The sequence below is a fragment of the Canis aureus genome, chromosome 29 (genome assembly GCF_053574225.1).
Source record: "Canis aureus isolate CA01 chromosome 29, VMU_Caureus_v.1.0, whole genome shotgun sequence".
Classification (NCBI taxonomy): Eukaryota; Metazoa; Chordata; class Mammalia; order Carnivora; family Canidae; genus Canis; species Canis aureus.
The window spans coordinates 24,031,364-24,049,443 of NC_135639.1; the positions used below are offsets into that span (position 1 = coordinate 24,031,364).

General features: G+C 39.2%; 1 protein-coding gene across 2 annotated transcripts in view; it reads right to left on the bottom strand.

Annotated features, from left to right (window-relative positions):
- SORCS3 (sortilin related VPS10 domain containing receptor 3) overlaps nt 1-18,080 on the bottom strand; it is a 586,644-nt gene that overhangs the window by 188,977 nt on the left and 379,587 nt on the right. For both annotated transcript variants that reach the window (XM_077877720.1, XM_077877721.1), the window contains exon 5: nt 16,322-16,395. In XM_077877720.1, coding sequence (XP_077733846.1) covers nt 16,322-16,395 — 74 coding nt within the window. The remainder of the gene's footprint in view (nt 1-16,321; nt 16,396-18,080) is intronic.

Consider the following 18,080-nt stretch of genomic DNA (forward strand, 5'->3'; position numbering starts at 1 on the left):
AGGCTTCACTGATATCACTTCACAGGGCCCCTCTGGCTGTACCTTCCTCTGCCACTTCACCATTGTCCTTTGTATCAATTATTTGTTCATTTATCTCAATTTTCCTTTGTCCTACTGTATCAGTTAGCTTTTGCTGCAAAATAAGCTATTTCAAAAATCAGTAGCTCACAACAATAGTTATCTATTTTGCTTACACATCTAGGGGCCAGCTGAGGATTGTTTTATCTAGGCTGGGCTCCATGGGAGGCTCTGCTCCGTGCTAGGAATCCAGCAGAGCTTGGCTCCTCTCAGAGGGGTGGGCTCAGGCATGCATCATATGTTCCTCCATCATGTGGAGCCCCGGGCGCAAGATACCATGCCATGGCCCACATAAAAGGGCAGGCACTTTAAAAGCTTCCTCTTGTGTCACATCTACTAAACTTGAAGAAAGTAAGTCACATGGAGCCCACAATCAATGGCATCAGGAAGTATCTGCCAGGTATAGTAGAAAGATACCACAAATTTACATGGCAGCAGGTTTGGATGTATAATTCTATTACTTAAGAGGGCTCAGAATTGGAACAACTCACAACTGTTCTTTATATCTCTTTATGTGGATGCACAATTCACAGAGTTGGTACTTAAAACAATCTCTTGAATGGAATAGCTCAGTAAATACATCTAAATGGACATAGAGAAAAATCAATAATCTCATTCATGCCATAGTGTTTATAAAAACTAAAGGCATTCTTTTTATAATGACTAACATCTAGACAGCATTTTGCAGTTACAAAGCATTTTAATAATGTTTTACAGTTTTCAAAGCACACCTAAATGTATTATCTCATTTAGCATGGACTGTGTGCATTTCAAAAGATGCCTGGAGGTGGCCTTGTGTCTAATTGTGGATGTCAGATGCTGCAGAGAAAGGGGAAGGTTTTTGCTAAGGAGACCCAGGCTGTTCAACTCAAAGTACAACATCTGGTAGTCCACTAATTTGCCTCCCTGGTTTTCAAAATCACTTTGTAAAGACTTTCTCTGGTTTCTAAAACCTGAGATGCAAAAGATTTGCCAGGAGAAAGTACTAATGTGGAGATTCCTGAGGTCCAGGTCTGGAGACTCAGATCAAGAGTTCTAAGGTGAGACCCAAGAATTTGTATTCTTAACAAGCATTTCAGGTCAATCCACTGCAAATTCTTCCTTGACCATCAACTGAGAAACAAAATTCTCCCCCTCAGTCAAAGGAGTGGACAGGATTTCCTCTTACACCACTACCTACTGCTGGAGACCAACACCCAGTCTGCAAGAGGATCACAGACTCTCAGAAGGAAAAGACTGGGCCAAGCCTCCAAGATGTTCTGGTCAGCCTTCTGAATTCTAAAGATGAAAACACAGAGAGCCAGAGAAATCTCTGAGTACCCCAAGGCCTGGTGCCATTCTAGGGAAGATGTAGAATTTGTACCCAGACACCCTATCCTCTAGTCAAATTCTCTTCCCATTGTATATCACAAGTCACAGAATTTTCTCTACCCAATTTATTGCGTTTCTCTCTGTTCTGGAAAAATCTTAGCAAATATCACAGAAAAGGAAGGAAGGAAGGAAGGAAGGAAGGAAGGAAGGAAGGAAGGAAGGAAAGAAGGAAGGAAGGAGGGAAGGAAGAAAGGAAGGAAGGAAAGGAGGGATGGAGGGAGGGAGACAGACAGACAGACAGGGAAGCGTCCCCCAGTTATATGATCCATGTTCCAAGTCTCTTCTTCCATGGAAGTAAAAAACAGTCATAAAACCCGACTCTACTTGTTCTATTTCACTGTTGCTTACTTTAATGACACTTGTTAAACAGGGGCAATAATGCTAAAAAATGTATGAAGCAAGATCTTGGACCTCTTGTTCCCGGTGTCACGTGGACAAGTGCATGGCCACCCCAATTTAACCCCACAACTCTTTCGGCCTGGCTCCCTGACAATTCTTGCAACTTTGTTACCTTTTATAGATCAGCCTGGTCCCAGGGACTGACCTTTTCAACACTTCAGTCTCTGTGCATCCATCCAAAATGCTGAGTGGGCAGAGCAGGGATTCCCCTAGGGGCACCCTCTCTGCCTCCACTGTGTACACTTCTTCCCAAATTACCTGACAGCTTCCCTTCAACGCTGCTGGAGAAAAAGGTTGGAGAGGATCTGAATAGGATGCACTGGCCAGTGGGGACATGTGAAGGGGTGGGGCCTGCCCCTAGTCCATCATCCAAGCTGTCTTCCTAAAGAGCAGGCGTGAGTGAGATGCCTGAAGCAGGATAACCCATCCTGCCTGTTGGTTTGGAGGAGAAACAACAGATTCTTGAATCAATATTTTGGTCCCTCATTGTAAGCAAAGGGGATCCAGGCAGTAGAATATGACGTTGCTGGATTCAGGAATACACAAACACGTACGCAAGCAGAAAACTGGGGTCTGAGAGGCAGGACGCTGACAGTTGAAACAGTCTACCTGCCTAAAAGGAGTGCCTTTTTCGACATCCCTTTGAGAACACCACCAGTTAGGGTGTGACTGAATGAATAATCCTCGGTGCCATTTGCCACCAGAGATGGAAGGGCCCATCTCCTATGATCCAGTCCCTACAAGTGGCCGTACTCTGTCCACGGAGCTCTATGAATGAGCACCCCAGTTGCCAAAGCCATGCTTATCTGAGTGTGGACAATTATCTCTTCATCAAAACACAGTGAGCCCATTGACAGAGAAGAACGTCACCAGGTAATGTCCTCCATCAATACAATGGTTCATGTAGTTTTGGCCACCATTTAAACTATGAAGCTGGACTTTTCAGGGTGTTAGAAGCATGGAGGAAAGCTATCCGGAAGACTTCCATCCCTATGCAACTTGTGTAAAATGTAAAGACCAGTCTCGATCAGTGATCTTGTAAACATTTTGTTTCTTTAATAAATGGTTTTCTGGGGGATCCCTGGGTGGCTCAGGGGTTTAGTGCCTGCCTTCGCCCCAGGGCATGATTCTGGGGCCCCAGGATTGAGTGCCACATCGGGCTCCCTGCGTGAGGCCTGCTTATCCTTCTGCCTGTGTCTCTGCTTCTCTCTCTATGTCTCTCATGAATAAATAAATAAAATCTAAAAAACAAATAAATAAATAAAAATAAAACAATAAATGGTCTTCTATCTTCAAAGGAGATTATATGCAGAAGCCTAATGTATAAAATTTACACAGAAGCTGAGTAGTTCTGGCTGAAGTAGGTAAAGGAGACCCAAGGACTGGATCACTAAACACTTTACAGGCTTTTCTGTGAATCACATGGTCCCAGGGGCAAGTAATCTGAACCCCCGTAGAGCTTTCAAGGACACTGTCAGAGAAATCACCAAACCACATAACATTATAGGGTCCTTTCCACTCCAACTTTTCCATAATTCTTTAGTCTAAATGAGAGTATATCAAGTCAGTGCAATATTTTGCCATCATTAAATGATCTTTATGAAATTATACACACATACAGAAAACTGTTTTGGTGAGGCATACATAAAAAATAAAGCTCTAAAATGGGCACATAATATAATGAAAACTTTGTGATAAATTGCTTTCATGTGTACAAAAATTCTAAGATGACAAGAATAAAAAAAGTCATGTTAAAATTATTAAACCCCTAATTTAATAAAAATTTTAAAACTATTTTATCAATTAAGATGTACACAAAAAATGTGGTTTAAAAACATATACTAGATATATGTTTTTTCAAAAGTTTACAATTTCATAATTTCTCAGTGGAGAATGGAACTTAGGATCAGGATACTAGAGAAGATTTGCATCTGTCCTGAGAAAAACCAATAGCTTATCTACTGACAGTGAGTTGCACAGAAATCCACTTAAGCATCTCAAAAAAAAGTGCCATATGTTAATAAATCTTCATAAAACATGTATATCATGCCATTCACCTACACAAAAGATGAATGCCCTCCATTAGCTGGAGTGACAAGTCTAAATCACTTCCCCAGTATGTGAGGCCCTACACAATCTAAATTAAGTCTACTTCCAGTTTTATTTTTCACTGCCTCTGAATGCAGATCCTATTGTTCTGGCACAGTGGTTCTGCCTAGCAGGGGCTAGCTCGAGAAGGCTGTTACGCTTCTCAGAGAATATTAGGCAATGTTAGCATAGCCAGAGACATTTCTGGTTGTCACAACTTGGGGAGGGGTGATGTGAGCATTTATGGAATAGAGATCAGATCCAGCTAAACCTTTTACAAATGCACAGGACAATCATCCGGACAAAAATGCCAAATTGCTGAGGTTGAGCAACCCTACTCTAGCAGAACCATTAACTGCTCTCCAAGCATATCATGACCTCTGCTTTGATCCAATCATTCTCTCTTCCCAGGAAAACCTGCCTCCCTTCCTCACAGTTCAACCCACTCCTCAGGATTCTCCAATCCCAACTCCTCCAAGAAGCCTTGGCTCAGCATACCAGACTAATCAGAGTCCTGCAGATTCTGAGCAGGGATAACACTTGCTCTAATATTCTTTTGGTGTTTAACATTTCTGGCCATAGTCCGTGGGCAATCCACATGGACTTGTTCTTTTTTTTATTTATTTTTATTTTTATTTTTATGATAGTCACAGAGAGAGAGAGAGAGAGAGAGAGAGAGAGAGAGAGAGAGAGGCAGAGACACAGGCAGAGGGAGAAGCAGGCTCCATGCACCGGGAGCCTAATGTGGTATTCGATCCCGGGTCTCCAGGATCGCGCCCCGGGCCAAAGGCAGGTGCTAAACTGCTGCACCACCCAGGGATCCCTGGACTTGTTCTTAACATCTGCATCACATCTGTTAAAACACACATGATCTGATACAGCACCATCTTTAATTTATGGCTTTCTAAATTTTATTTAATTTTATTAACATCAAGCCAGAAATAATTTTCTCTAAAAATAGTTTTAACAAGTATAATAATAGACATATACTGAGAGCTGGAAAAACAGATCAGAAATGCAAACACCAATGATTAGGCAATGGGATTTGAATGTGAAAAATAAAAAAAGATATTTAGACATACCCAGCCTTGTTTAGTTTAAAGAGATGCCAAGTTCTATTTGCCACCTAATTAATGAGGATGGTCACTTCTTCCAATTCTCTGCTTTTAAGTTGTTTTATTATTAATTTTATAGCTAATATTTATTAAGTACTTATTATGTGCCAGGATGAGAGGACTGGCATTTAGTCAGGAGGCAGTGGTAAGGTATATCAGCTGGTGCCTCTTCTGACTGATGGGGCTTTGGTCGGAGATGGGGCATTGGTCAGTTTGGTATAATTGTCACACAACTATTAAGAGCAGTGCTCTCCTCCTATGTAGATCCTCAAACCTCTGCAAAAAAATCAATCCCTAGTCCCATCCTATCACACTCTCCTAATCACTTAAAGTTAGTTTAAAGTTTAAAAGACATATTTTTTGTACTGTAAAGAATATAATGGCACCAACTTTGTATGCATGCAGGCAAATTACAGCTACACATCATGGTTACCCAGTTCAATCATGCCAATCTGAAGAGAGATTCTGTGTGCAAAACAGTATTACTATGGCAACCTAGGGAAAATGTTAACTAGAAATGTATAGGACCCATATGAAGACAGCTATAAAGCTCTTCTGAAGAACACACAGCAATGGAGTAAAAGAAGAGACAAACCATGTGGCTAAAAATGAAAACCGGATATTCAAAAAGATTCAGTTCTCTCCAAATGAATTCATAGCTTTGCTGCAATTCTAATCAATAGTCTAATTAGCTGCTTTGGTGGGGTGGGGGTAGATTTGGGAACATAAAGTAATTCCAAATTCTTTGGGATAGACAAATGAGTAAGACAAGCCAAGAACAACTTTTTGAAAAAAGAAGTCAGGCTTCTACTTTTGTTTTATTTTGCTAGGTCTTGCAGGAGAGGAGACTTGTGCAGTTAGGCTCTATGCTGTGTTATAAACAATAATTAAACACAGTTAAGGTCCAGCTCAGGGCACAGAGGACCAACCAATCCAGTAGAATAAAAGCTAACTGGGCAGCCTTGGTGGCGCAGCGGTTTAGCGCCGCCTGCAGCCTGGGGTATGATCCTGGAGATCCAGGATCGAGTCCCACATCGGGCTCCTTGCATGGAGCCTGCTTCTCCCTCTGCCTGTGTCTCTGTCTCTCTCTGTGTGTGTGTCTCTCATGAGTAAATAAATAAAATCTTAAAAAAAAAAAAAAAAACTTTCCTTTAAAAAAAAAAAAAAAAAAAGCTAACTAATGCCACGAACATCAAGGTACCTAACAAGACTAGAGCTTTTCTTGCAGTAAATCATCAGAGGAAACGGTTCATGGGCACAGAACTAAGTGGGAACATGTTCACTGCATTTTATTTTACTTTAAAAAAATAGAAATTCTATCAATTCTAAAAAAATCCATCAATATGAATAAGATTATTAATTTATTAAACTGATTATAAAATGGTCACAAGATGATATGGACAACTATTATGAGATTTCTGAAGCATAGTGCCAGAGAACCCTCAGCATTTTTATGCTTGTACATTACCTAATGTATATAACATATACATAGTATATAGTATATGTACTTTATAATAGTATATATTACATACAATGTATATCTAATATATAAAAATATATTACATATATCACTTAATAAAGTTGCATTACAAATCAGAAAACACATAATCACAGTTCAAGGACACGATCTGACCATGAAATAAAAGAAGACATTTTAATGGGAAAAATAAAAAGATTTGATCTTTTTTTTTTTAACTAAGAAGTATGTTAACAATCATAAGGCAATTAAAACCCAAAGAACAAACTGGGTACAATATTGAAACAAAATGAGAATCCATATAAAGAACTCATAATAAAGAAGAAGAAAAAAACAGATGGCCACATAAAAGAAATACAATGGCTAATAAATACTTGAAAACATGTCTAAACTCACCGGTCTGATAAGAAATGCAAATTAATACAAGGAAAATCCATTTTTGCATATTGAATTAGATTACTTTTTTAAATTAAATTTTTATGAGGTGTAGTGAAGTGATGCTTTACTAGTTGGGGTGGAAACTGGCATAAACTTTCTGGAAAACAATTCGGCATGACCACATTATATATATATTGCTTTGGTACTCTAACCTTAAAAAGTATAATAATCAGAGTTTGGACAAATAATTACTTAAAGGTTTTCAAAATAACATTCCAATGCCTTTTATTATAGTAAAAGTTTAGAAGTAAGATCAATGTTAAATGATGAATGATTATGTAACATATCTGCCAATTAGAATATAATGCAGATAATATAAGTTTTAAATTGTATTTGGAAAGTGTAGAGGATGGTACAGGAAAATGTTAAAGTACATTTTTAAATATTTTTAAAAAGATTTTATTTATTTATTCATGAGAGACACAGAGAGAGAGAGAGAGAGGCAGAGACATAGGCAGAGGGAGAAGCAGGCTCCCTGCAGGGAGCCCGATGTGGGACTTGATCCCGGGACTCCAGGATCACATCCTTAGCGAAAGGCAGACGCTCAACGGCTGAGCCACCCAGGCGTCCCTGTTAAAGTACATTTTTAAAAGATACAAAATTCTATAAACAGCATGATCTTAATTATTATGAAAACTTTGGGACGCCTGGGTGGCTCAGCGGTTGAGTGTCTGCCTTTCGCTTAGGGCATGATCCTGGAGACCCGGGATCGAGTCCCACATCGGGCTCCCAGCATGGAGCCTGACTCTCCCTCTGCCTATGTCTCTGCCTCTTTTTCTCTGTGTCTTTCATGAATGAATGAATGAATGAATGAATGAATGAATAAATAAATAAATAAATAAATAAATCATTTTTTAAAAAAGAAAACTTAAATTTTTACGTTCAAAATTATATTGTAATAGGGGAAATCTCTGAAGATGTACTTGATTTTTTTTTAAGTGGTGTTCTCTGAACAGTGAAATTATAGGTAATTATTTTCTTTTTATTTTCCTGCCTTTCCTTTTAAATGTCTACACAAGCTTTCATTGTGTCTACAATTAGGGGAAAAAATAAGGTAAATGCATTTGTTTCTTTTTAAAATTATATGTGTAGTTTTGTCATTGCCTCTCCATCTTTCCCCACACACCTAGCCCTTTCTGCTCCAGAACCCTTGTTGGTAAGAGATTCTCTTGAAGGTTTGCATCCTTTCCAAGCTCTTCCAGGCTTTATACCCTATATGGACTGGTCTGTATCTCCCCCACCCAAATTCAGATGTTGATGCTCTAATCCCTAAGGATTGGCGTCCTTATAAGAAGAGCCACCAGAGCTTGCTCTCCCTCTCTACCATGTGAGGGCACAGCACGAAGATGACCATCTACAAGCCAGGAAGAGAGCTCTCACAAGAAACTGAGTATACTGGCACCTTGCTCTCAGACTTCTGACCTCCAGGAATATGAAAAAATAAATTTCTGTTGTTCATACTGCCCAGTCTATGGTATTTCATTATGACAGCCCCAGCAGACTAATATACACCCCTAGCCCAAGCTGTAACAGAACATTCCTACAGTTCCTCAATGAGAAAAGAAAAAGAGTGACTCCTGTCAGCAACCCTGCATCCAACCTGCATTTTAAACAGCCTCCAAGCCTTCAATTTGGTGTTTTCTCCTTGGGCTGCTTGGCTCACCATTCTTCCTTTTCTCCCTAGGCCTCTTCCTGACTCACCAATTCTCCTACTCCCTATTAGTGAGGCTGCAGAAGAATTCATTACTATCCATATGTACACTCTCCCCACTTCTTCATGTAAGGAGCAAGCCCTGCATGAGCAATCTGGGCTTCAGAGTAGTCAAGGTGCTCTACTTTACACAGGAGCTCTCCTGACCGGGCCCTCACAGGACAATAACCATCTCAAATCTCCCCAACTGTGAGGACAATCAAACTTACTCTCCTCTGAAAGTTTATTTAACAGTGAGATTCCACTGTCTCTGAGCTGAATGAATATTCTCATGCCCTACACATAATCATCTGGGTGGAATAAGCATTTGTAAGTCATGTGTCTAATTCCAAAGACACCAGCCAAAGCTAGGGAAAGAAGGAGAAATGGTATTTCCATTGTGTTCTAGAATTTTTCTTATACTGGATTAGGTGAGTACTGTGGCTATCTTTGAATTCTGTTTAACACACACAAATATTTTCAGATATGCCAAGGTCTAGTCAAGTATGATGTCTTCTCCTCATAATAGAGAAGTCATTAAGTACATAGCTCCATATGTCTCCTTATTTCCTGTCTGTCATAGAACACATATGTGCCCAGCATCATTGTCACATGAGTCCAACATATCTTGACTTCATTCAAAATGGTGAGCACTCTATCTTCCTCAGGGCACTGGCTGACTACCATGTATAGCTTTTGAGTATTGTGCTTGCTCTTAGCATTAACATAGGTCTTCTGAGGCCAAGATGCAACCAGACATACAGAATGGGCAGCCCCCATCAGCCAAGTAGAAACTGATTTCTGCTTGCAAGCTGAGTTTTCACATCTCCCCTCCTGACCTTGCATGTATTATTTTGAATGTAATGCATTTTTAAATTGCCGCACCGTTTTAAAAATGTAAGGGAGAGCTGAATTAAATATTATTTGTGGCATACCCTGGTTTGCAAAGGGCCTCTAAATCTGATCTCTTATATCAGGTCGATGCTTAAATCCCATTACTTGAGATTGCAAATGACTGTGTTTGCAAAATTGTAGATGCACATTTAGAGGCAGCTTCAAAAATTCAGGCCATGATGTTAACTTTGTTTGAAAAGTCCTTGCTTTTCCAGGAAGCAATCTTACGTGATCCCGCCTGTTCCTTAACTCTGTCTCTGTCGTGGACAATGTATTAATAGCCTAAAGATGACTCGCCATGTAGTTCTTCAGAAATTATAGTTTAGGGTCTAAATGAGTTCCTGGATGAGTAAAAGGAGGCCATTTTTGAAGCAAAACAGGATACAATTTCAGAACATGTAAGATCTACAGAGTTCAAATTGAGGTAAAGTTGCAAGAGGGTTCACACCAACCATGTTATCTCAAGGTAATCACTCCCTATTTTTACCTCCTGCTTCTCTGCCCAATGTCTTCTACATCACAGCTGCTACTATGCAGAGATGGGGAGGCCTAGGACCCAGACACGAGGGAGGTTTTGCCTTAGGGGAAATTAACACTTCTCTAAAATGGCACAGGCACACTTTTTATGTGATAGACTACCATGAAACTTAGCAGCTAGAAGCAGCAAATATTTATTATCTTCCTGATTCTATGGGTCAGGAATCAGGATGTGACTCAAGTGGGTTCCTCTGTCTCAAGGTCCCTCACAAGGCTTCAATCAATGTGTTGGCCATGGCTGCAGTCTTAACTGAAGGGATGAGCAGAGAAAGAACATCCAAGCATGCTCATGTGATTGTTGGCAGGGTTCAGTTGTTCTCTGTTGGAAGGGAGCTATTGGGCTGAGGCTCTCTGTTCCCCATTGACTAGTGGCTGGAGACCTCCCCCAGATATTTGCCACATGGGCCTCTTCACAGTACAGCTCATGACATGGCAGCTTGCTTTGGTCAATCAAGCAAGAGAGCACACCGAAGATGAAGACCACTCTGAATCCAAATCTCTGAAGTGACATCTCAACACCTCACTTGAGGTGTTGAGAATAGTGAATAGAGTCTGTTCACTAGACTCAAGTCACTAAATTCAGTCAAACTCAAAGAGAGGGAACTATACAATGGGGTGGTCCCCAGAAGACAGAGACCACCAGGGGCCATTTTGGAAAATGCTTGCCACAAGGAAGAAATATTAACCACAAATAGACTTATATTTGCATATGCTCTCGGTGGGAATATATGTTAGCACACAACTTTGATAATTTTTTTTTTTTGAGAGAGAGAAAGAAAGCACATGTGAGCAAAGGGTAGGGCAGAGGGAGAGGTTGAGAGAGAATCTTAAGCAGGCTCCACACCCAGCATGGAGCCCAAAGAAGGACTCAATATTTATGACCCTGAGATCATGACCTGAGACAAAATCAAGAGTCAGACACATAACCGAGTCACCCACCTGTCCCAGCTCTGATAATATTTTTAATGACAGGTATTAAAGATACTCAGAGTGTATGTATTTTGATGTAATTACTTCCTTTCTGGTGGTGATCAAGCCAAAAATATTAAGCTCTAAAAATTACCAATTCCTTCTCCTCCATGTTCTAAGGGATGTGTGCCTAACAAATATTACACTGCTAGAGGGGTGAGGTGAGAGTGATGGGTGGAGAAGCAAAGAACAGAGGGTAGGCCACCAGATAAAAGAGAAGCCTGTGAATTTGGGTACGGAAGTGTAGATGTGTGGGGGAGGAGAGCTCTGGAAGGGCACCTTTCTGACAATAAGCCCATAGAAAGAGATGGAAAAGATGAGAAAGTAACCCAGGATGATCAGGACTTTGGGATACAAATACAGACAATGGAGTTTTAGAAAAAAGACTCACTCTGTGCTGTGTGATACAATGCTTCTTTGCAACCCATTTAAGAAAATGTTCAGTAAAAAGTAGCACTGCACTGAAATGCTTTCAGTACTGAATTTGGGTCATAAATATTTAAATGTGACACTCTGCTGAGACTGGGAAAAACACAAAGTTTTCACTTGGGCTACCTAGACACTAGTGCAAGAAAACAATCCTAGATGTTAAAGACATGCATAGGGACACCTGGGTGGCTCAGTGGTTGAGCATCTGCCTTTGGCTCAGGTCATGATCGTGGGTTCCTGAGATCAAGTCCCACATCAAGCTCCCCACAGAGAGTTTGCTACTCCCTCTGCCTATGACTCTGCCTCTCTCTATCATGAATGAATGAATGAATGAATAAATAAATAAATAAATCTTCAAAAATATGTACAAAATAGTAATGAAACTGTTATTTATGGTAATCAAATATATGAAAATTTCCAATGGCCAATAAAAATAAAACACAGTAATAAAGTATGTATCTTTATATAATGAAGTATTGTATAGACAATTAAAAATGATGGTTATAAAGATTTTATAACAAAATTTTCTATAATAGAACATTAAGAGGAGAAAAAGTAGATTGTAGAAATTCACATGTAATGTGTGTAGGCTACATATAAATGAGCATATGCAGACAAAAAGAAACTGGGAAAAATAAGAACAATAGAAGCTTGGAAAGATAAGATTATAATAAGACTTTTAGTCTGTTGTCCTTCCATATCATCCCTTTCTCCTTTAAAAGGCATTTTCCTTGGACCTTCTATCTGTTTTTCCATTTTTCCTACCCTCCTTCATGGCCTTTCTGAAAACCAGAAGAGAAGCTGCTGGCACAGCCATCACCAGAAATCTACAGTGAGTATACTGGCCTTAATCAAAGTACAGTAGAGATGTGGAGCCTATCCTAACTGTCCCTACACACCAGCCACTAATCAGCCTGCAACCAGGCATCATAACAGCTCAAAAGACAAGTCCTCAAGGAACTTTCTTGCTGTACCCCCTAAAGTGTGCTGATCTAAACCCAGTTCTACATCTATTGACTCCTTATAGGGTTTCTTACTCTCAAGAGCAGTAATTGTTGCAACCCAAACATTCCAGAAAAGGATTAAGAGTTTAAAGTCCCTGATGCTTTAGGATGTATTACCTTATCAGAATACCCTCCTGCAGTGATGGCAAGAAATTGGAACAAAAAGACTCTGATCTTTCAGGAGACAGAATAATGAATGGCAAGTTAATAAGAGATATTGGAGACATTCCTTCTCTCTTTCACAATACTATACAAGCAAATGCCATCAGACCAGAGGCACTCAGAGGCCAGCCCAGTTACACAAGAAGAAGGTAAACACCTATGAAGCGTGAGGGGCCATAAAGGCAAAGCTGTGAACCACAACAAGAATTCACATTGGATGTGCAAAGAAAACAATCTGCATAATGCACCTGACTGTTAAATATCTCCCAACGGAAGAGTGGAAATACTATTCATTTGCAGCTCAGTAGGATATTTAAAAAAATAAAAACAAAGGAAAACACATACTTTTTCCCCATGATAGCTTTGTCCAAGCAGATGAGAAAGGGATTATATTAAGACACACATTCCACTTTTGTGCTCTGCTTGCAAATTATAATTGCTGAAGTAGTTGGGGGTGATAAATGGGAACATAAGACAGGCCCGGTGATCTGCCTGTTAACTAGGTATCAAATGAAAAGTTCACATACAAAGAAAAAGTTTTCATGTCAGTCAGTACTATTCTTTGGGTATGCATCGCATAGCTGAATCACTCTATAATGTAGGATTCCTAGGTGACCTCCCTTGATGGGGTTAGAATGTCTGGAAATCACAAAGAAAATTTTATCTCCAGATAAAGCTTTTATTATTGCTGCTAATGAATATTATGCCCCATGCCCTGCCTAATTCAAAGGCACTGTGGGGCACTAAGGAGAAAATGGATAATAATGGCAGCCCCTTACTATTTCCAACATACATTCACAGCCATTACAGCAAATATGAGGCATGTGTGGTCAGTTCTTCCTCCCGCATCCTTCACAAAAATCACTTCTGGATCACAGTGTTTTTTCCACAAATCTCTTCCAGGTGCTACATTCCATTAACTGAAGGCACCATGGGGAAAAAACCCTTACATTCACAAAGGATCTATCCCTACACAATTTCAAATTATAGACAACAATATTTGGGTGATATTACTTGTGAATTGCACGTTCACTCTATTTGTCCACATACAAAATAAAAGTATTAACATCATCCTTCATTTCAATGTCTTGTTTTTAATTTAGCATGACTGCACTCCCTCCAGTGTGCCCCACTGTTCCCAATACCACATCACTACACCATCCCTCCCAGAGAAGTATTTTTAGGTCTTTTTGTTGTTGTTGACTTGTTTTGGTTGTACCACTTCACAAGAATAATGATTCAATAAAGAGTAGAGGGCAGTAGAGATTAGGCTGAGAAGTGGATCTTTCATAGTAAATTAGATCCAATCAATTGTTATCAGATGTCCACAGTTATAAAAATCTCACCATGCATGGGAAACAAATTTATGTCTCAGAAAAATAACATCACTTAGGTTCCATGGTCTTTGGAAATGCTAATAAGCACAATTTTTAATGACTTATAATGTACAAATTATAAATCTGATATGAAAACTGAAGAGATGAAATTGCCAAATGTCCAAATGATCATATCTGGTCCTTTAAATAACCTTATGAAATTGAAAGAAGAATCATGTTCCATTACAGAGATGAGGGAACCACAGCTTGAAGAGTCCTTATATTAGCCAGAGCAGGGCTCTACACCAGACAGATGCAGGCTTTGTCTTTTCTCAAGGAGGTTCCAAATGAATGTTTCTACTCCTAACCCATATAGGCTATGTCTCTTCTATACAAATGGCTTAGAGCTTTAGATAGATGTGTATTTTGTCACTGGTAGAAAAATGTCTGTGTAAAATGAGCTCTTCCACTGCAACTCCTATGACACCTAGAAGGATAATCATGGCAATTAAACATCAGAAACTAAGAAGTGATAATTATGAAGATGGAATTTCCAGTTACCACTTGGCTAGCCAGTACGGGCACTAACTTTTATATTTCCCCATGGGGGCATATATGAAAGAATCACAGAGTGCAGGAGAGATGAAATACAATTATCAGGACCTGGGGATTTATTCTTTCTGCTACACAAAGGAAGGGGGAGGGCAGACCGCAGCTGGAACCTTCTCTTATTGTTCTTTGCAAAACATAGGAAAATGCTGCCCCTCATCCACTTAATTTAATTTCCCTCAGAAATGATGACAAGGCTCATCCAGTCTATTGTACTTTCCTTTTCCATCAACTTGACTTCCTAGTCAGCTTATAGCCTCACCATCTCAAGAATCTGTTCCAGAAATAGCAGAGTGATTTTTTTTTTCTTTTCGAGGGACCAAGAACCTGGTCCCTCTAGTCACATAGCTGGAATATCAGAGAAACAAGTATTTTCTTTTTCTGCCTTACTCTATTAAAAAATCTTAGTAGTTCAAAATACAGACCAAATAAGTATAATAATACTGCAGACCAAATAACAATTGTTCTAAAATGGGCAAAATAAGTGAGGATAGTCCAGGTGTTGAGTCAAGAGCACTAAAATCCCACACACACCCACTTACTGTGTGTAATCGGTACATTGGTACACAGTGCATTTTCACAGGAAACTTCTGCAATTAGCTTTCTGAATGCTAGTCATAGTTTTGTGGGACAGAAGGGACTAGATGGAGCCATTGTTTTCAAAGATGTTGGTGTGAATAAAGTACTCATCAACATCCCTCACTACACATGCACATACACACCATCCCCACAAAAATGGCTATCTCATGAATCTTTAAGGGCATTGAATTAAGGTGCTTAAAAAGAGATATGAAATTGAGACTACTTTAAAAGATAAATTCTGGTTCTGTTTTAATTAAGCATATAATTAAGCATATTAAACACATGGATGTGTGCTTCCTAATCTCTATTCCTTTGGCCAGACCTCTGCTAAAATGAAAGCCAGATATAAGTAAGAAGCACTTTCACATTGCAGCATGGAAGAATAAAATATAAAATTATACCAAATCAGATTTAGCTTGCTACAGCTAAGGTAAAAATAGCACACTCATCTATAGGAACACCAATTAATAAAAACACTTTCTGATAGGGGGAGGGCTAATTTTCCATTTGGAACATATATTCACTCTTTAAAAAGGCTTTTCAAAATGCGCTCCACAGAAGTTGTTCTAAAGGATTCATCATGTGTGACACGAGAAGAGATTCTGTAGTGAAATAAGTTTGGGAAGCCTCTTCAGTCAGGGCTTCTCCAGAGTCTTAAATATCCTAACATGAACCCTGTGTCTTCCATAAGTCCGAGTTAAATAGTCAGGACTTAAAATTACTTGACCATAAAATGCTTAAGGAAGGAGAAGCATTTTGTGGAACTAGTGTTCTTTAGAGTACATTTTACGAAATACTATTTTTAGAATGGGTACATAAAATGTATATTCTTCTCAAACAAAGGGAGATTAGCACACAGCTAAGAGCACCTGGTCATGACCTTCTCATGGAGCAGCCTAGCCCAGTGCTTCTCAAACTTTAATGTACACACTGAATCACTAGGGACCCTGTTACATGCAGACTCCCACTCAGGAAGTCTTTCTTGAGATTTCTAACAAGTTCCCACGTGATGCTGATGCTGCCAGTCCATGAACCCCACTGAGTAGCAAAGGGCTAGAACACACGTGTCTCCAAGTGCTGAAGGTGTCCAGTATTATCCTGAGTGTTATGCTCTCTGACAATTCTTTATCCAAGAGGGTAGTGGATATGTGGGTGGAGCTTACCAGTAAAACCTGTTGGGTGTGATACGTTCGTGCATAAGTTGCCACCGTCTTCCAAAGTCCATGGAGCTGTAGAGCTGCAAAACAATGAAGTGAGGAAAGCATAAGTATCAAGGGCACTGTCAACATAAATACATGTGGTATCCCCCTGGATAAGGACATTCCAGCACATTAGACTGCCTAACACACCCAACTAGGCACTCATTTTATCTAGATAGAAATCTGCTATGTTTATCATGGTGCCTTCTCGAGCACCAAGTAGGTGCTCAATATATATCCAAACAACTGCTGTTTTTTGAGCTGAGTGTAAATCCTTTCTGACGCCACCCATCGTTCAGGAGGAAAGCCATTCATAAAATTCTTATTTTTCTTCAAATTCTATCAAGTCTTTAGCTACATTTAAAACAATTAAATTTTAAAACAATTCAGCAAAATTTATTTAAAATTATTTATTGAATGTCTCCTACATGTGAGGCACTCTGATGGCTATGAAGATAAAGAAGAGGTAGATTTTGTATTCTCAGGGAAATTAAATACATGTAAAAATACTCATCAGCCAATATTATGTGCAAAATATTGTGCTATTCGAGTTTTATCTCTCCCTGCTCCTATATATAATCAAAACGAAATGGACTCTTCACTGCCAATAATGGTACCACACTTATTTATACTACCATTTCTTCACAGAGATAAGGTCATGCTTACACTAAGTAAACATTACACAAGTGTGGCTTCCTCCACAAAACCTTTTCCAACCACTTCAATCCACTCATCTTTCTCCCTTCTCAATTCACTGCACTCGTCTTTGGTTTCCACTGAGCACTTATCATGAGGTAATACGTGGTTATGTCTTTTAGATTGGTATGTATTATTTAGTTGTGTTTATAGGCCTTCAATACATATAAAGTGCTCACTAAATATCTGTTGAATAAATCAATAATTAACATAGGCACGTAAGGATGGATACCAACTCATGGTATGAGAAAAAATTCTAGAAGAACCTCAAGACTTTGGAAAAATAAAGAACTCCCAGCATGGCTAATAAAGTCAGATTCCACACTCACTTACTTTATGGATGTAGAGTCTGACCCCTTTTTAACATATAAGGGAAAGGCCAGCATTCCTATAACAGACTAGCCAAGAGAATGGGGCTTATTTTTAATTGTATACTTGGAAGTATAATAGTTCTGAGTGATAATGTAAATAATAATAATAATAATAATAATAATAGGTGGACCACATTGCTCATTCACATACATTTGAGCCTTATAAGGACACTGTAAAGAAGGCAAGGCAGTTATAACGAACTTGAATCCTTGTTCTCAAGCATTTTCTAATCCACCAGGAATCAACCACTCCCTCCAGGCACCATTACTATTTTTACTATCTGCCTCTAAGAAGCTGTTCACACCAAGGCAATCAATACTGGTTGGTATGCCCCTCCCCTCATCAGGCTATGAGTCATAAAAGGGGCAGGAATCATGTCCAATTCACCTTTGTCTAATAGTGGTTATACAATGCTATACAGGTGAGCACACAAACCTCCTATTTCACAATTAAATTCAGTTTTATGGATGTTAAGTTTTGGTCAAAAGAAAAGAACTAGTATTTATGTTTTCTGATATCTAGCTCCCATCTTCTTCCATGGAATCATGGTGCCTAGTTTATAATGAGAATTCTATTATGTTTCTGTTCTTCACACTTGCACAGGTGGGGAAACTGGGAAAGGTAGAAATAGATGGGATTCAAGTTTATAGAAATG